The sequence below is a fragment of the Excalfactoria chinensis genome, chromosome 15 (assembly GCF_039878825.1).
Source record: "Excalfactoria chinensis isolate bCotChi1 chromosome 15, bCotChi1.hap2, whole genome shotgun sequence".
NCBI lineage: Eukaryota > Metazoa > Chordata > Aves > Galliformes > Phasianidae > Excalfactoria > Excalfactoria chinensis.
The window spans coordinates 11,251,729-11,271,762 of record NC_092839.1 but is presented as its reverse complement, the minus strand read 5'-3'; the positions used below and the strand labels follow the sequence as shown (position 1 = coordinate 11,271,762).

Below are 20,034 nucleotides of genomic sequence, written 5' to 3'. Positions count from 1 at the left end.
CGGGCCGGGGCCGCTCCAAGGGTGGGTGGGTGGGTGGGTGGGTAGGGGGTCCGGCCCCGCGCAGCCTCCGCGGGCGCGCAAGGAGTGGCTTAGGGCCACGCTGCCTCCTGAGTGGCTGCCGGCCGTGGCTCCCGAACCATCCCTGGGGAGGAGTTATGATAATCCTATTGCCATTAAGGGCGTCTGGGCAGAGAAAAAAACCCGAGTGACCATTAGCGCGGGGGTTTAGTCCGCCAGCAGCCTTCATGCCTGCCAACTGAGCTCCGTCCGGGGGGCAGCTCCTCTTCCCCAGCGCCGACGTGGATTTACCGCCCGTGGGGGGGGGCTGAGCTCTCGTCTGCCTTCGGTACCGCACACCTGGGTTGGACGCTGGACGCCATGTTGTGGAAACTGGCAGATAACGTCAAGTACGAGGAGGACTGTGAGGTGAGAGGAGCGGGGAGGGGACGCCGGGGGTCGGGTTGGCGGTGCGGGGCAGCGCCGCGTTGTGCGGCTGCGGGGCTCTCCCCGCTCGGTGGCGGCTGTACGCGTCCCTCCGCCAGACGGAGTCCCTCCGCTCCCCGAGCCTTTTCCTTTTGCTTTTTGCTTCGTTTAGGATTTCTGTTTTATTATTATTATTATTTTCTCCACTAAAATTTCTGGACGTTAAAATAAAAGGGGCATCCCCAATTGTGAGGAGCCGGAGGCAGCGCTTTGCGGCACGGGGGTTTGCCCCCATACAGTGAGTCGGAGCGGTAGAAGTGGAGACGACGGAGCAGCCCCGAGCGCCGCAGCTGTCGGAGCGCTCCGGGAGAACGAGCGCAGGGAAAACCACATTGCAGCCTTCCCGCAGCTCCGCGGGGTGATCCTGGGCTGGAATCTCAGTCTGCCCGGTTCTGCCGGTCGTCTTCTGCCTGCTCGGCTGCAGCAGATTAGCTTGAGTCCCCGCTTCACGCTCCATTGGGACCCTATTCACCTCCTATTAACCAGCGCTGTTACTTTAACGACCGTGAAGCCTGAAACTGCTAAATCTCAGGATTTCATGTAGCCGTTTAGGCTTTGACTGCTGAGGATTGAAGCGGGGGTTGGGGGAGAGAAACGCGTCCCGTTTCGACCGCGCTCAGAAGCCGTCGGGGAGCGCCGTGCCGTGCTGTGAATGGAGCCCTTCCTCGGGGCGCGGAGCCGCCTCTGCTGCGGGCAATGCGGGTCTGGGTGGAAGCTTGACGGTGCCTTTAATTGTTATTATTTTCGTTAATGGTTGTTCCGAGTTGTTGATAGGTTCTTGGAAGTGTAGGGGTTACTGCAGAGTGTGATGAAACTGGTGGGAGTTGGTTCTTAAGCTCTTTCCTGGAAGCTGGGCTGATTTCCTACGAAATACCCGCAAATAGAGAAAGGGCAGCTCCCCCTCTCCTCATCCCCCCTCCCTCCCACATTGTCCCCCGGCGCCTGCTGCCAGCGACCCCGCAGCCCCTGACCGCCACCTCTTCTTCCTCCCCCTTCCGTGTGATTTCCAGGACCGCCACGATGGGAGCAGCAACGGAAACCCGCGGCTCCCGCACCTCTCGGCGGTCAGCCAGCACCTGTACAGCCCGGCCCCGCCGCTCTCCCACTCCGGAGCCTCCGACTTCCAGCCTCCTTACTTCCCCCCCCCTTACCAGCCGCTGCCTTACTCCCAGTCCAGCGACCCCTACTCGCACCTCGGGGACCCGTTCTCCATCAACCCGCTGCACCAGCCGCCGCCGCCGCCCCCCAGCCAGCAGCAGAGCGCTTGGCCCAACCGCCAGAGCCAGGAGCCCGCCGGCCTCCCCCCGCACGGCCGCCCCGGCCTCGTCCCGCACCTCTCGGCGCTGGAAAGCGGCTCGGCCGGCGGCCGGCGGGAAACGTTCCGGCGCTCCGACCTCTTGTTGCCCCACGGGCACGGCCTGGATGCCTCGGCGCTGGCCGACAACCTGGGGCTCCACGACATGGCCCATCAGATAGAGGATGTACAGGTAACCGCCCCTCACCCCCGGGCCCCGCAGCCTGCGGATGCTCGAGCGCTCAGCCCAGCTTCGCAGCCCCATCCTCGGAGTGAAAGTCGCTTTTTCTCTCCTCCCGGCCCTCAATGGGTCGGGGGGGGCTTCGCGACACCCCCCAGCTCGTTCCTCCTCACGTCTCGAGATGGAAAACTTTTTCTCGTTTCTCTTTGCAGAACGTGGAAGACCAACATTTATTAATGCACGACCAGACGGTGATTAGAAAAGGTGAGTTCGGCGGCACGCCGCTCGCTTTCCCTTCTCAATAATCAGAGCTGGGTGGCGCACGGACGCCCCGTGATCTCCCGGAGCGGAGCTGGGGGTGGTTCTGCGCTCTCTGCATTCGGCGCTGCCCCCGGACCGGAGGTGGCGTTGGGAACAGCCCCGGGGCCACCCGTCCCCACCTGTCGGTGGTCGTTCCTTGGCTGTGTCACCCCGGGTATACGGCGGGGCTGTGTGCGGTGCTGCCCCGTGCGTGGGTCAGGCGGTGCGGGGTGGCCGCAGTCCTGCAACTGCTACCGGCGAGCTCAGCTCGGTGGTGCCCCCTTTTTCTTTGTTTTTTTTTTTTCCCTTTAATCCCCTCGTTTCCCTCATTCGTCGTCAGCCCGGTGCCACCAGCCTGCTCAGCTTTACCTTAATCGAAGTGCTTTTGCAGCCGGGGAGTGAGAGCAGCAGTGACTCAGTGCAGGAGTTTAGTGTGAGGCTTTGGGTAGTTTGGTTGGGTTTGTTTTGTTTTTTTTTTTTTCTTTTGTTTTTAAACAAATTCGTGCTCACAAAAAAAAAAAAAAAAAAAAAAAAAAAAGCCGGTGGAGGTTTTGCTTTGAAGACTTCAAACGAGCACCGAGCTGAGGAAAAGCAGAAGTGCCGGGCAGGGCACTGATTGCTGCCTTCAGCTCATGGGAGAGCGATTTCGCTGTCAGATGGAGCGCGGCCGATTCCTTCCCATCAGGGACCGCGGCCCTTTAACCCCTTAGGGGTGGTGGGTCAGCGCAGGGGGCGAGTTCCGATCTATGTTGTATTGGCCCTGTTCACCTGAGCGTTTCAGCTACGCACGGCCATGTTTTGCTTTCAGTTCTCCTTTGGGTTTAATCCCCCCACTACTCCCTGCTATGAATCTGGGGGGGTTCAATTCCAGAGGCATTTCCTTGTGTGTGTGTGGGGGGTGGAGAATGAGCCCGGTGGAGCCCTTCCCTTGCCCTGGCTGAAGGATGCTGGCACAGCCTGCAGCTGGATCGGCTTCTTAGAAGAAAGGATTTGCGAACTCACACACTGCTTTGTAGCTTTTTGGGATAGGACTTTATGTGTCTTTTAGTTATTTCTTTTAAGACGAGTTCCCTCAGCAGCTCCTTGCACTGGAACATGGCAAACCACAGCCCCATTCAGCAGTTCAGTGCAGAACGAAATCACTCTCCCGCTCTCCCCCCGCACAAAGCAGACCTGCTTGCTGCTTCTTTCTCCGGTTTTAAAACACCCACTGCTGTCTTCCTCCTGCAGGTCCCATTTCCTTAACAAAGAACAGCGCTCTGAGCCTCCCCTGCCAGAAGGATGGACTGATCGGGGTGGTCATAAACCCCAATGAAGTGTTCTGCTCCGTGCCGGGCCGGCTGTCCCTCCTCAGCTCCACGTCGAAGTACAAGGTGACGGTGGCGGAGGTGCAGAGGCGGCTGTCGCCCCCGGAGTGTCTCAATGCTTCTCTGCTGGGAGGTGTGCTCCGAAGGTACCAGCCAATATTTGTTCACTTTCATAAAGTAGTATTATTTTCTCCTATGTGCGCGTTGTGAGATTGCAGCCAGATGAGAACAATGAGGAGCTCAAAGCCCTTTATCAGACTTCAGTTTTTTAAGAAGCCCAGCAGTGCTGAATCCTAATGGGCTTTGGAAATCTGCTTTGCTCTTGTGCCTTGTGTGGGGAGCAGTGCCACTCACAGCCCTGACAGCAGCGCTCCTCCTCTGCGTAACAGCAGATTTCGTGTCTAAAGCTGCTGGTGGAGCTTTCCTGTTCCTGTCCCAAACCATCTCCCATGGAACCGTTTTTGGATTAAATCTCACGATCTTGTTTTGTCTTTACAAAGATGCTCCATCTGTCTGGGATGTTGTTTTGTTCTGTTATATTTTTAACACAATTTGGCTTCTGACCGTCCTGTTTCAGCAGCGCTTTTTGACACGTTTTCATTTTGACCTCTGCTGTGTTTCATCCTGGCTGGTTTGTAGCAAAGCGTTTAAAAGCAGGTCGTTGGGAAAGAGCCTGCTTTGATCTTACCCCCAGTAGAGCCCTATTGAATGTCAGTAACTGGAATTTCTCATCTTTATTTAAAAAAAAGCCTCTTGAAGATAAATAAGACTTTTTTTTTTTCCTAATTACAGAGCCAAATCTAAAAATGGTGGCAGATCATTAAGGGAAAAGCTGGATAAAATTGGTTTGAACCTCCCAGCTGGTAGAAGGAAAGCTGCAAATGTGACACTATTGACATCTTTGGTGGAAGGTCAGTCCTGAAAATGTCTTACAAATAAACATTCTTTCCCTCACGCACAGCTTTTATCCTCCTAGACAAAAGCACGGGAATGCCAGCAACTCTGTGGACTTCTTGGGGGGGGGGGTGTTTATTTATGAGTGAGTGCAATGGGGGCAATGCAACAACTGCTGTGCTGCCTTGGGCTGTGCTCCCCTCTGCCCCCAGTCCACCCACTGGTGCAGGGCTGTACGCCCCCACCACAGGGCAGGGTGCTGCAGGGAGATGCCATAACTCCCGTGTACGTGCCAGGCTCTGCAGAACGCCCCGTCTGTCCAGTCTGTGCTCCCTGTTTGGGGTTTTGTCTGAGGGTGTGTGCAGGGAAGGCAAAAGGGATGAAACTGGGTTTGGGTTCCCCTCTGGGAAACTGGAGAGATGTGGGGAAGCAACTCCCGTGCCTGGCCCTCCCTCAGCAGTGTCCTCAGAAGCTTTGCTAATAAACGCAGGCATATAAAGTGAGATTTATAGCTTCTGGCTTCCTGGTGGGAAACTGGAGCCCCTTTAATCTGCAGCATGTTATGTGGACCCTCTTGGTTAAGCTGAGTTGAAGGGTGTGTATATATGGATGTGTGTGGCTGTGGGTTGTGTTTGTTGAAAGCAGCTCCCGGTGGTGGTACAACTTAAAGGGGAGTGGAAGCAGTAACTGAAACATGAAGAATGGTCCAGCAGTGCCTCGCTGCTATTTCGCTGCTGCACAAGCTTGAGTAATACAGCAGCTTCCATTGAAAACACTTGGAATTTGGATTTGAGAGCTTCTGTCTGTATGCGCGCACACACACAGGCATTGCATGGAGCACCACTCTGTGCCAATCCATTCTTTTTCTAAGCCTGATAAAATAACCGGAATGGAAAAGAAAAAGCTGAGTTATCTCCCCCTTTGGAAGGTAGTTATTACAAAGCAGAGCTAGAAGTGCACTAAAGGGAAAAATCTCTGAGGCTGGTGGAGCCGAGTTTTGTGTTTTCTTACATATCAGTGGGAAATCTGTTGTAGAACAAATTCCAGTCTTTGCTCTGCAGAGAATCTGCATAGAGACAAAAGCAAAGCTTTTCTTTCCAGTAAGAAGGCGAGGGAGTTCTATTTTGTAGCTGTCATCACGTCGGTTTTTCTTTCTTGATGGAAATTTACAAAGAAACGCTGATAATTGCTGATCTGAGGATGGTAATGAATGGTATGGTGAAAAAAATAGAAGTGTTCCTTTCTAAACAGGAATAACACTTCAAGAGTTCGCCCTGCTTTAATTTTCCTGATCTCCCACCAATAAATAGACAGTACAACATCTGTAATGATCTCTCCCTGCTGCAGGTGAAGCTGTGCACCTTGCTCGTGACTTTGGGTACGTGTGTGAGACGGAGTTCCCCTCCAAGGCTGTGGCTGAGTACCTGACCCGGCCGCACATGGGCCGCAACGAGATGGCCAACAGGAAGAACATGCTGCTGGCTGCCAAGTGAGTGCAGGGCTGGGGGGTGACTCAGGAAAATACATCCTGAGGTGTGACAGGGCTGAGTGCCTGGGGGCAGGTGTGGCTGGGGAGGCTGGGAGTGGAGGGCTGACCTGCCTCCATGGAGCTGCTGGTGGGCATGGGATGAGGGCAGGGGTAGCTCAGCCACGGGTCCTGGCTGCTGTCAGCAGATCATGGGACTCCAGGAACCAGAAGCTGTGAATGGTCCCATTTCACTGTTGGAGCTGAAGATGTTCAGTGACGGGCAGCATTCAGCAGATGGGAAAAGTTCTTTACTTAAATTCTTAAAAAATCTTGGGGAACAGTGGAGGGAAGGGTGAAGGGAAACGCTCTGTTAGAGCTCCTCTGCAAGACACCTGTATCTGCATGACCCACCTGCTGAGCAGGGCCCTGGCAGGCAGCACCTGTTACTCTTGTTTTAAACCAGGGTCTGGAGCACTCTCTGTCTGCTGCCCATGCTCGGGTTTAACCAAGCCTTCTCTTCTGGTTTGAGATGTTCTGTGTGGGGTTGGTGCAGTTCCTTGCTTTTGAAAGCAGAGGTTCCGTGCAGAGCATCTGAGAAAAGTCTGTTTAACTGATGAGAAGAATTGCCCTAGTTGTGTGCTCAGGTTAAGCAAGCAAAATCCTGTGCAGAGGTTCCACACTCCACCTGTTGTTGATTTAATCTGGCCTTCCCTGAAAAAGAGACTGCTTTTACAAGATTGTGTTTCTTAGAAATAGATTATCTCTTTCCTATAGCTTGAACTTTATGCTTTCTACTGAGCACTAATCCTTTGGCTCCTCAGTATTATTATTGGCATTGCTATTAACACCAGTAACAGTCCTCTTTTGGAAGATGTTTGCGATTGAGAAATTCTGATAAAGTGATGATATTGTGAAGATTGCTCATCTCATGTGAAATCACAGCAAGGGGACAGATTTACAAGCAGCAAACAACATATGTTGGAGCGTTATTAACCATTCGTGTTTTGCCAGGCATATGTGTTTGTGTTTGCAGGATCAGGGCCCGGGTCCCTATTAAACAGAGCATATACGCATAATATGCACAACTAGATTGAATCTCCTGTTCAGCTGCTTCAGTCTTCTTAAATCACTGGGCTGCAGCTGCACAAGTTCTCACAGCATCTGGCCCTAAATCCATGCTCTGCCTTAAATCCAGAGCGAAGGCTGCAGAGCTCAGCTAGCAGCGGTGGGGTGGTGTTCAGCAGAGTGGATACGTGTTGGTGTGACACAGATCAAGCAGCAGGCCTGTCACGAACCGTGAACTTAAGGAATAAGCTTAAATTTAGGTTGTGAAGAACACCGTTATCTTGCTGTAATGGATTTCTGAAACTCAGTTCCTCCGTAGCTGCCAAATAGTTTACTTAGACTTGGTTGTTTCATTTGCTGTAGCATAAATTCGCACCATGGTGTAAAGCGTGCTCGCTTTGTGTCTTGCAGGCAGATCTGTAAGGAATTCACAGACCTCCTCACTCAGGACAGAACTCCGCTGGGAAACACGAGACCCAGTCCCATCCTGGACCCTGGCATCCAGGGCTGTTTGACTCATTTTAGCCTGATCACACATGGCTTTGGGAGCGCTGCCATCTGTGCTGCCATGACATCCGTCCAGAACTACCTAAATGAAGCATTAAAAATAGCAGACAAAACATACATGAACACTGGCGACCAGAGCCCTGCAGAATCCAACAAAACCATGGATAAAATGGACAAGCACAGGAAGTAAAGGAGAAAAAAAACACGACAGACTTTAGACTCTTCCTCCTTAACGCAGACTGGGAGCCTCTTGCCGGGGGGAACGTAGCAATTTGGGTACTTTTTTTTTTCTTCTTTATTAAGAAAGGAGGGAAAAGGAAACGAGAACAACAAAATCATTTGGGATCTTCACTCCTCCTGGATCCGGGAGACAAGTCTTTCCAAAAGCTGCAGTGTCCCTTCTGTGTGGAAGCAGTGACCTGAAGATAAGTACTTGGTACCCGCGTGTTGCCATCCTTTGCTGTACAAGTGGTGCTAGAAGGGTTTCTGATGGAAATATACGAAGGGATGAAATATGTAGATTGCTTTCCCACATCTCGGTATCTGGTGGCGACTGGCTTCGTGTGTAGTTCTTAAGAGACAGATTTGACATGGGGTGGTTATTTGTTATCAGATAAATTTTCAGGGTTTTATTCTCTCTTAATACAACAGCAACAGTAAAGCAGTATTAAACAATGCTACACAGATTTATGTACATTAAAATTTTTTATGAACACCTGGAAATAGATTATTCTTTGTTCTTTTTTTTTTTTCCCTTTATCCCTTTATTTTCAGATTGCCATAAGAGAGTGCTAAAATCCTGGTGGATAAAGTTATCTGATGGCATCGAACATACTTGTTTGTATGGAAACATTCAGGCTTTTAAACAGTGCAGTAACGTTGGCTGCAGTTGAAATTATCTCGGTATTTTTTTAATGGGGAACAGGACAAAATGAAAACGCTTTTAGAAAGTTCATGTTCTGTGTCTGAGGGTATTGCAGCTTTATCCACATATTTATATTGTCTTTTTTTTGTAACTGGGGGGGGGGGAACTTGGGGAAAAATAAGCACATAACTTCTTGGGTTTTTTTTTTGCCTCGTAAGGCCGAAAACTAATTTCCAGGGAGGCTTTATGTGTATTAAGGGAAGCTTCGTGTTGAATGTAAATAGTAATTTATGTGTAATTTAATCGGATTTGTAAATAATGGTGAACTTTTTAATACTTTTTTTTTTTTTTTTTATAAATGGGTTTTCAGATTTTAATTTTTGGTAAGTATTCCGAAGGTAATGGGTAAGCTAAACATATCTTTAGGTTTATGCACAGGTATGTTATACAGGGTATTTAAGACTTGGGTTTTTTTTTTTTAATATCGCGATTCTTGCCACTGAAAATGGAATCTAATCTGAGGTGTGTGTTCACAAAGCAGCACCTTTGTGCATCATCCACCCGACAGCTGACTAGACATGCAAAACGAGTGTGTGAGTTCGTGTGTATGTGAATAATGGAGGTTCTGAACTATCTTTGCATATTTGTAAATGTTCCCGCTATAATTCTGATGTATATGATAACCATATAATAAAAACTATTCTGGATAGAGGCATGGAACGTTTTGTTAACTGAAAACAGTTTGGTCTTCTTTCTATACTTGGGGAACGCGGGGCGAGTAGTACTAGAGGACATTGTGTATTGAGTCATAATTGCAGCACTTTGTTCAGATTAACAGAACAGAAATACGGAGCTGTTTGCCAGTAAAACTAATGGTTTCAATTAAACATGCTATGCATCTCCAAGAATCTTTTTTTTTTCACCCCCCCCCTCTTCCTAAGATGTCATGATCATGCTTGCTGCCTATTTAAATAGAGCACAAACTGCAATCTAAACTGCAAGGCTTCCTCTAAATAAAAAGCAATCCCCGCAGCTTTGCCTTCCAGTGAATCTGCCTTTATTGGAATAATTTGTCTCTCTAATGATAAATATTTGCAAAATCCTGGCATGTGAAACGCGATAGATGTGCCATCTGGTTCCAGTGCTGTAAGGAATTTTGCAGAAAGTCCTCAAAGTGGTGAGGCTGCATCTGAGGCACTCGCTGTCACAGATGCAATGCAGCCAAATAAAGCTTCCTGAAGGGGAACTTGTATGGCAGAGCTTCCTGAAACAGGAGCAATGCCAGCTTTGCCTTTATGCTGCCCCTGGAATTTCAGCACCTGATGGATGCAGCTGTTGTGGGGATGGAGCAAACGTTACAAATGATGGCACTGGACAAAACAGCAAGAGAATGCGGTTCAGATAGCAGCAGTGTGGTGTGTTTTTCACAGATGTGGAGAATAAGCAACAGATAGAACCAGAAGTTTCAGAAGTTGTAAGTTTTTCCTTATTCTTGCTATTTTAGCTCTGAAATGTAAAGGCAGAATGTATACAGGGTGAAGGAAGGAGGGGAAGCTCAAAGAAAGAAACCAATGTGCTGTGAGCTGGGGTAAAGCCTGCATTGTGGTTTGAGTTGCAACTCAGCTTTCCTGCTTGAGAGCTGTGAAACTCCTATCCATGTTGCTTGGGCCTGTTGTAACACTGGAAGAATGAGCATTTTGGTCATCTGTAAACAAATGTACACTAACATCTATCTGTATTTCACCAGTTCTCTGTGTTGTGTATTTACACACAAATATGCTAGGTATGGTGAGAGCTGAAGGACAATTCCTCGTCAGAGAATGTGACGCCAGCTTGATTTTCCCCCATTTTTGTACTGTTTGACTGCTTATCCAGTGCATACAGTAAGATTTGAGCTGCCAGACAATGGAATCTCTTGCTTTTTATTAGTGCACAAAACCAGGCTCTGAAAATAATTGCCCCTTGGGACAGGAAATAAGGATCTTTCCATTTATTCCTGCATGCATTCAAACAAAGCCAGTCAATTGTCTAATGTACTGACTCGGGTTCTATTTATATGTTTGGAACACCAGAAATGTTGAGTTTCCATTACCTTAATGCTTTTCCTCTACTGTATGTTTTAGATGGTACATTACTGTGAGGCTCAGCTACCTCATCTGCTCTGCAGGCACATGAAAGAAGTGTCTTCTGCTCCGTTCGCTGAGGAGAACAGTTAAACTGACCTGAACTTGTCTGGCAGCTGAAATGATTTAAGGAACATGTGATAGGTTGGTAACTTCTGGGGGAGGCTGAAAAGTCGTTACCTGAACGCAGGGGTTGGTTTGTTTCTTTATCCCTCTTCAAACTTTCTCATAGTACTGCTTTTATGCCGTAGTGCTCTTCTGAGATAGCAAGTCAAAATGCACCGTTTTAAGCATTAACACTGCCAATGTAGGTGCTAATATCAGCCTCAGCTCCTGAAATCGTTTGACCTGATGGCTGCCTCACTTTCATTTGAAGATTTTTTTTCATGGCCTCGGACAGGAATGATAATGCAAAGCTATTAATATGTAAGAAGACAAGGGAAGCGTGGGTCTGACTTGCTGCAATATCCTGCTGTGTAGATTAGTTGCCATTTTTTTCCCCCTGCATGTGATGTTAGCACGTGTTGCAGATGGAACCATGCAGATGAGAATTTACTCCTAGTCCTGGGCTGCAGCCAGCTGCATTGTGCCTTTGCAAACTGCAATATCTAAACCAGTTGTGGTCTCATGACATTTCTGTGATACACAGCTGACGCTGCTTTTCCCTAATGTCACGTTATCCACAGAGCTGCATGGATGACCATCTCTGTGCTGGAACTATGCTGGAACCATTTGCTGCATTCTCTTTCATTTTCACTTTCACAGAGTTATATAAATAAGATTTCTCCTGGTTTCTCATGCCATTTTTATTGGATGTTGTTGCTCATCTTAATGTGGGTCTTCCTGCTTTTTTCCATGGGCCATTATTGTGTAAGGTCTGCCCACAATAGCCTGTTTTTCTTCTGTGCTGGCTGAACAACTGTTTAACCCACTGCTGAAGCCCAGGCTCCCAGGCTGTGATTGGTGTGTGGCACATTCTCTGAATATTCCCCTTGACTTCTATTTTTCCCCATGATTTTTAATTCAAACTATGTACCAACACTCATTTTCTATGTCGTGAAACTAAAAGTTCCTGCTTGCTAATAGGGCAGAAAGTTCAGAGATCTACAGTGAACAAAACAATAGAATGAAGCTTTTAGCTGGACTTCAGAGTTTATATTTCCAGGTCAAACCACCACCAGCTAAGGAAAAATAGCAGTGTAAGGTGTCTTCACACAGCGTGTCTGTCAGTGAACAGTGGAGTTCTTCAGCTGGTCAATGTAATCCAAAAGTGATTCCTAATTAATTGAAAGAGCTTATCAGTAGAAACAGAAAGTAGTTTAAAATGATGCTGCATCCCTTTTACAGACAGGGTTGTTAAACAGAGAAGGGATAGGTTCCTACCAACCCCAAGGAGGAAGAAACGGAAGAAAACCACAAGCCATGCAAGGCTTTGAGGCATACTGAGTGAAATGCATTACTTTGCCTCTTGTAAGATACTAAGATGCTCTTTCTTTAGTGCCAGGCTGTTGCACCTCTGCTTGTGGAGACCTGAAACAGCTGAAAGGGTTGAAGGAAAAGGCCTGCACCTATCAGCCTTGCTGCCAGGGCTGCAGCTGTGGTCTAGCCTTCAGCCTCTGCTCCCTTCTCTACTGGGGGACAGTGGGGCAAAGGCTGAGCAAAGCCTTGGTGCATCCTGGGTGCTGCTGGAACTGAGCTGTGTGCTGCATGGGGAGCACAAGCAGCTGGGATGGAGGTGTGCATGGTTTTGGCTATGCAAGAGAAACGATAATTAACCTCCAGCACAGGGGCAGGGCAGGTAGCTGGGGCCAGTAATTTTCTCCAGCCTGTGCTGCAAAATTTACCTGAGCTCATTTGTCAGGCTTTGAATCCTTAAATCCATAACTCCAATTAATTAGGAATCTCTAATTACCCCAAAATGGCACTCTGTATTTAAGGCTGAGGTGTGGGGAAATCCAGAGAAAGAAAACATGAGAGAAGCTGGAGGATATTTAGAGCTGGAGATGCCAGAAAATGTGCATTTTCAGAGCTCAAGGTACACATAGGTGCAAAGGAAGCCCTGTGGCTCTACGTGTCAGTGGGACTGGAAGCAGGTACTGAGCTGCTAGAAGCCACTGTCTGATATTTGGATATCCATCCTTGGGTGTCTTACAAGTTCCCTTTTTTCAGCAATGACACCAAACCTCTCAGCAGGAGGTTCCTGCATCAGAGAGGTGTAACGAAGCAACCTTTAGGACTTAAGTCCAACTGTATTATCTGTTCCAGAAGCAGACTGGATGGGGCTCTAGCTCTTTACACCTTTAAACCAGAAACCCCAGGGGGGATATTATTGAAAACAATGGTGCAGACTGGTCCTGGCCCTGCCCTTGTAAGAGGAAAAAGCCCTTTCACAGGTGAGGTCTTATTATATTAAGTTAAAAATGTATAGCTTTTAACTAGGTTGTAACGTGGTAGAAGCTTTACCTCTTTGCCTTCCTGCAGAGGTTACTGTTTTTCCAGACCTCACATGTGAGACCAGTTAAAGCAGGTTTAGCAATTAGGCTGAGAGGTCACCTGATTAAGTGAGGGGCATCAGCAGGGTTTGGGGCTGATTGACTTCAGTTGGGCCGCAGCTAACAGCCTGAAATGTTTCTTTACCAGTTCTGCTCCTTCTCTTGGACAAACCAGCACCAGCATTTCAGCAAAGGTAATGCTTCTCCTCAGTATGTGCTGTGTGTTTGGTGATGGGGTGTTGTACATCTGTATGTGTATGGGATTGCTGTGGTGATGTTAAGGGAGGAGAAAAATTATGCATGTTTCTATACAAATGGGAGGGTCTCCTCTTCAGGGCCTCCAGTCTTATTTTCTAGCTCCAATAGCATGAAGTCTTTGTGTTGCCCTGGCAAATAAAAGCTGTAGTTAGTGGCTTTGGTGGAAGATAGAAGAGAATAAGATCCAGATAAGGCTGTTTTGAGGTGTTCCCCTGTAGAGAGTTTCCAGGGGTTCATTGCAGAAAAACTGCTGGTCCAGAGGAGAAAACTACTATAGACATTAACAAAGATGACTGTAAAACTGATCCTTACTTAAGACTTCTGAGGACTTGAATGCTTGATGTTGGCATTAGGGAGCAATAGCACTGCAGCTAAAATGCTGTTTGCTGGAAAGGTATGGGGTAATCGATTGCATCTGGAAGGCAGAGATGAGAACGAGTTGCCAGGTGCTCGTTAACAGGAGGGTTTGAGGGTGGCAGAATTTCTCTCATGTAACTCAAGCTGTGAAGGGAGAAGAGAAAAAAAAAAGGCAACCATAATCAGCTGTGTGGATTGCTTCTAACAGTACTGGCTGGGCTATTGAGGGTATGGCCGATATTCTCCTTCACCATTTTCCTGTGAGTCTGAATCTTTTCACCTGGGAAGTGCCTTGTGATGTGCGGGGATGCTCTGAACCTGCGGTGGGGACCTCAGCTTTACCCTGTGCTCATGACCAGGCCATCCTGAGGCACCCATGGGTGCTGACTCACGGCGGCGGGGCCACCTACCGGAGCAGCACCGGGCCTGCGGCAGCACCTGGCTCACTATGGAGGTCTCGCAGCCAGTGCTGAGCAGGCCCTGGCCTGTTTGGGCTGGGAGATCTAACGAGATCACAGCCGGGGCCGGGGGTGATATGGCCGCGAGCCATCATCTTACATAAAACCAGACATTTGCATAATGTGTTTTACAAGATTAAAACTGAGGAAACTTTTTTTTTTTTTTTCTTTTTGCATAAAAGGGAAGAAAATAGGTGAAAGAGCTCTACAGAATGGGGTATCGGAAGCCTGGGGCTCCCAGAATGACAGTGTCAGTATCTGGGTTTGAAGTGATTTGAGGGGTGACAGTCTAAAGGAGGAATCTGCTGTGGTACGTGTGCTTGGAAGAAAGAAAACCCCAGAGATGGAGGGGTGCTCACAAAGTGGGTACCAGGCTGATGACCTGGAAACGCATCCCTCAGAATGAGTGCTTTCTCCAGCTTGCTGGCATGCTAGAGGAAACCCTCCTTCTGCAGCAGCTTGTCGAGTCATAAACCCAAGACATTCTTGCTTTACCTAATTACTGTGAGTGACTCGGATGCTAATGAAAAGGTCAATAAATGGTGCATGTTCCCCAGAAACACATCTTACTTACAGGCTTGGCCAGTGCTGGCTTGCTGTGAGTGAGTGGATTTCAGGCAAAGGCTGCCCTATGCAGAAGGCTGCTGAGGACTTGTTGCAGGGCTGAACTCACCTCCTGCACATAAGGGCTAATCCTGCAAGGGTTCTTTAGTGGAAAAATAGATGGAGGTGAAGGGAGAATTACTGGGGAACTATAAATCTTGATGCATTAGGAAGCGTTAACTCGTGCTTGTGAAAGTCTGATAAATGTCCCAGAGTGTAGCTGTAGCCATGCACACTGTTAGCCATAGCTGCAGCATCCAAAGGGAGCACAGCAGGCAAATTTGTGCTTCAAAATGCCCCTCTTGGATGGCAGCATACCTGCTTCCCCACAGACATGAAGTATGGGTGGGTAAGCCCCTGGGCAATGCTTGGGCAGGTGTCCAGCTCCCTCATTGGGAATGAGGATGGCTTGTCACAATGAGTTACGTCCCAGGGTACCTATGGTCAGCTCAGGCATATACTTAGGCCACTACAAGCCACCTAAATAAATAGCAGTAAATTATTTTTGTGCTCTGCAGATCAAGAGGGTGTACTTATTTCTGTCTTAAGCGCTTATATCTAAACAGATAAATGGCTTCTCACCACAGGAAAGCTGTGAGGGGTGTGAATGATCTTGGGGTGCAAAGTGCCATGGGTAGGGGATCTACACTTTGAGCGTAGCATGCCCAATATAAAGTGATTGTATTGGTCTGGTGAGAAAATATAATAAAAATGCAGAATGTTTTATCTCCTCCCCTTCTTCCTCTCCATTCCTTCACATCTCTTACAAAATAAACCCCACAGTTGTGGATGTGGGGCAAACATGCTGCTTTAGTACTAGTGTGTGAACTTAAAAATGGGGGGGGCGAATACACAAGCATACTGAAAGAGAGGAGTGCGTGCTCCATATCTGTGCTAAATATGGGTTATTTAAGTATATGCCTTCTGCTCCTTTTCCCCAGGGTTTATATCCCTATCTTTTACAATGTATGCCTGCGCAGGTCCAGAAGGAGTTGTAGGATCACGCTGCCATTTTCAGGACACAAGAAAAGCTGAATCCTCTTGTGGTTCCTACAGTTCCCTCAGCCCGACATACAGCCTGGATCAGTGTGTGCTTAGGGGGTATCAACAAGCCTTCTATTCTGGGGGAAACATGGAAATGCTTGTGTGATGTGCTGGTGCCAGGATGTTGTGGAATAGTCTCTCTCAGGACTTTAATAAGCCACATTACAATAACGAGTCAAGCAAACCAGTCTGTGCTGCTGCTGGGTGTGAGAGCTGAGTCCTGCAGCTGGTGACTTGATGTCTGGCTGCTGAAAATCTCTCAGGTGACTCTTGTCTTCTGCAATTATTTTTGAGACTTGAAAGACCGTCGTATGCATGCAGCTTTGGGTCAGTGTTTCGAATGATTTGTATACAGCAACAGTTCTGATTTCCAGTGTGTCCAAAAGAGCAGTTTAAAGAAAAGAAGGTAATTGTGTTACCCCAGACTCCTTCCATCAGGGTTAAAATCTGCAGTTATTGGGGCAGGTAGGAAATTGCATCCGTGGGGAGGGAAGAAGCTGATGGTAAAATGCACAACTGCTCTTGGCCACACCAACCTGCGGTGTGACCCCAGCAGGGCTGTTGAAAGAGGGGAGGGAAGGCTTCCGTGGTGTTTCCAGCATGCAAGGAGCATGTGAGCAGTTACGGTGAGTCACTGCTGAGCTAAAACAGTGCCTAGCGATGCCGCTGGGTTGAACCATTTTGTAAGCCTGTATAGTACAGACGTTATTCTTCCTGTTACTTCTCTTGGCAGCACTAACATGTTGTGACAGTGATGTTGCTGGCTCCTGCTATTAATCCAGCCTTCTCGGAGATGTAAAAATCACACTGTATCTGGGGCGAGATGGGCAGCCAGATTAATCCTCGTGTTATAGTTAGCTTTTCTGAGTCATGTCATAATACGATAGCTTTTGTGTGCAAGGGTTATAAATTGGGTGTGATATGACTGGGAGCTCCTTTTCCATTGCAACCCAGTGCTGGACCACATCACCTTCTTATACAAGAGGGTCATTTGTCTCAGAACACCTCTGATTTTTCCATGCAGTCATGAATTTTTGATCCATGCTTCAACTTCCTTCATCATCAGTGCAGCCCTTATCCTACCCTTAGCATTTCTGCAGTTACTAAAGCAGAGCTGCTCCTCCTGAGAGAAGTAAACTGGGTGAAATGCTGGCTGTGTGTGCTAAGGGGTGGAAGCTGCCTCATTTTTCCTCCCCAGCACTGATGGAGCCAGGATACCATGCTCTCTCAACCACACCGTCCTGAGCTCAGTTTAATTCCCCACCTTTGTTGGGAGGAAGTGGCCATATGTGAAGCAGGCAGGTGTCTTGCTTCCTCTCCTTGAAGCACCAATGAAGTTTCTCATGTGCCACAACAGTGAGCTCGTTAACGAAGACCCCCCATGAGATCTACAGATGTGGGCTATGGGCTGCCTTGCACAGATTGCTCCGCATATGATTATTTCCCACCCCTCCATCAGAACAGCCACACTATCTGTGTGAGCTCCTCTTCCAGGGTTGAGATCAGAGGCACTGAGCGGGCTTTGCCGTAGTCCTGTGTGTGTGTGCAGCCTGACCCTCGCAGAGAAAAGAGGTGTTTTTAATAGTTTTCAGCTGCTCATATACTACTGTTTCCCTTTCAGTTTGAGAGACTTCTTCATTGGAGAGACCCTAGCTTTGTTTGTGGCTTCTCAAAATCTGCCTTTTGCTCACGTTATTGGCAGGCCGCAGCTCACCTCAGGGCACAGCAGGCCTGTCAGCAGCGCTGGGGGTGCCTCGCAGGGACAGTGTGTCCAAATGTGATGTAAAAGGCCAACAGAAACAGCCCCACAGGTGCTGAGGTCGGGGAGGAGGTGCTGTGGATGCTGCAGCAGGTATTGATTGCCCTGCGGGCACTATGCTAGAGTATATGGGCATGAGAGGAGGCTGCACCCTCCTGTGCCCCTTGGGTGGTGGTTTGAGGCTGAGGATGAAGCAGTGGAGTCTACCCTGGCAAGCAGGTGGGAGTGAGATGAGTGTTGGTTTGGTGGTTTTGCTTTGCTTTTTCACCATCTGAATCTGTTTTAATTGATTTTGGGAAAATTAATATATTGCCGAGTCCGTTTGCCTGTGGTGGTAATGGATGTGGGCTCTCCCTGTGCTTATCCTGACCCCTGGGCCATAAATGAGAGGCCCAAGCGTGGCTGTGGGACTGCGGCCTGGGTCAGCCCGCACACCTCTCCTGGTGCTGCTCTGGCCCATCCCTCACGCCATGTCATTCTTTCTTTTCATCACAGTCTTCTGTTCCATCACAAACCTGGTTCAGCAGAACCTCACCAGCTCTGTTCTAGTCAGTCAGGTGGGCCTGATCTGGTGCTCTGGCCTCTCTGGGGTTACAAGGCCTACAAAGGCTGTGTAACTTCAGATTTTTATTTGTACCGTAAGCAGCCAAATTAAATATTTTTCAGTAGTGAAAACGTTATGCTTAAAAATACTAATGCTACGTAGGAGCCTTGTGTGAGCTTATGATGGCTTCATATGGCTAAATCTGCGTAGGGCTGATGCATGCTGCACCCCCAGCTCTGTGAGCGCAGGTCTGAATACTTGGGTACGTGGTTAAGATGTGCATAAAACTCCTTCCCCAGTGCTTGGTTTTACTGTAACTGCCAAAGCCACTTGACTCAAGCAGTTGTGAGAGGCATTCCAGAAATCTAATGCTTAATATTTCACTGTGGATTTTTGGCTTCAAAGTGATTTTGTTATGTCCCTAGAGCCTGGTTAAATCCTTAGTTATAATGATTGCACACTGAAGGGTGCTGTTACATAGAAATGCTGTCCCATAATGGCTTCGTTGCTGTGGAAAATCCGATGTTATTTGGTCATTCGCTATGAGTTCCCTAAGCCATCAAGACATTTGCCTCAAGGCTATAAACACAAAGCTACAGGCAAAACCCTCTGGACATAATGAGTGGGCATTTATGCAGAACTAAAAACTGGAACAGCTGAGCAGTAGATCTATGAATAGCAAGCATGCCTCGAAGCACAAAAGACATCATTCTGGAATAAAGGGGTTTATAATGGTTCTGACATCTTGTATGTCAAGATCATGCTACGTTGTTGTAACTTTTTTTTTTCATGTTTGTTTGTTTGAACCATGTTCCTTAAGTAAGGCTTGAGTAATTAAAGGGTGTGAAGGAAACCCTGTAGCTTTACTAAGAATAAAAATTGGGCAACTGACACTTCTGGCAAGATCCATCATTTTGATCATGCTTGCTAGGGAACAAGCTTATTGCTCCTGTGCTGTTTGCATCCCTGGTTCCACCCTTCACGACTTCTTAAGAGTATCTCCTTGTATAAGTAGCTCTAAGAGACTTTATTCTAATATTAGCTGAGAAATGTCTTCGGATGGAAACGGAAGGGTTGGGCAAACCTTAAACTGCATACAGGGTCAGGGAGTCAGGCAATACAGAGGAGGGTAATAAAATTCAGTGATTGGGATCAACAGGGTGCTGGAGGAGCTTAATGTTGGGAAATGTGCTGCAGTGAGGTTGCAAGCACTTGCAATCGTTTATATGCACTTCTAACTACATGGCAAGAACAAGATGGAAAGGGACGTATGACAGTTACACCAGAAGCATATAGAGAACTCACAATAGAAATTAGTACAGGAGCTGGGACGTGAAATTAGCTTAGAGGGAAAAAGACAGGGGAAAAGGAATGTAAGAATACACAAAGATGATGAATTCAGGTTCTGTGTGTCTGTATCCATACGTGTCTGGTCAGTTTATGAGAAATTATTGACTTCCAGGACAGTTTTAATATTTATTTTTGCTATGTTTTCAGCCCTCTTGCCATCATGTTGGGCTGGGGAAAGGATGGGGAGAATGTACAAGTTCAAACAAGTTTTGCAATCCTTGCAAAGTAGCTTGGACCTTGCAAAACCATAGGTTGTAGAGATGAGCAAAGCCCAGATACTGTGAAGTTCCTACAGGGAAACATGGCCAAGGGATTAGGTGCTAATCTCTGACCTGAGAAGATGTGATGAATGTCTACAGTGCAGACAGTACTGCAGCACAGAGATACCTGAGCTGGTTGTGACTGGTTTATTTGGCAGGATAACCTAGCTCTGTGTTTTGTGGTATGGGAAGCAAGTGTCTTTTCCACCAGTGGAAGTTAACCCATGCAGAGATCGATGCTAGAGAGTCCAAAAAGCAGAATGTACTTTAGCAAAAAATGATAGGCTATGATGTAACTGTATGCTGCATTTCCTTGTGTCCAAGCTTCTTGGCCACAAGCAAATTGTCCTTTTGACGTGTACGCTTAGCAGTTGAAAACATGGTATCGTGCACACTTTGCATGCTTACCCAAAGAGAGGCAC

The 20,034-nt window shown here is 47.9% G+C and overlaps 1 protein-coding gene and 1 long non-coding RNA gene across 2 annotated transcripts in view; both read left to right on the top strand.

Moving 5' to 3' along the window:
* Positions 1-208: 208 nt before the first annotated feature.
* TFAP2C (transcription factor AP-2 gamma) lies at positions 209-8,779 on the top strand. The gene is made up of 7 exons (XM_072350232.1): positions 209-426; positions 1,494-1,970; positions 2,171-2,222; positions 3,489-3,711; positions 4,358-4,476; positions 5,807-5,948; positions 7,404-8,779. Exons 1-7 carry the CDS (start codon positions 379-381, stop codon positions 7,687-7,689), a joined length of 1,347 nt encoding a protein of 448 aa, XP_072206333.1. The 5' UTR covers positions 209-378; the 3' UTR covers positions 7,690-8,779.
* A 4,315-nt stretch (positions 8,780-13,094) lies between these two features.
* The window catches only part of LOC140258984 (uncharacterized), a 74,727-nt gene continuing 67,787 nt past the window's right edge, over positions 13,095-20,034 (top strand). Inside the window, exon 1 of the long non-coding RNA XR_011905331.1 lies at positions 13,095-13,173. This is a non-coding gene — a long non-coding RNA (uncharacterized lncRNA). The remainder of the gene's footprint in view (positions 13,174-20,034) is intronic.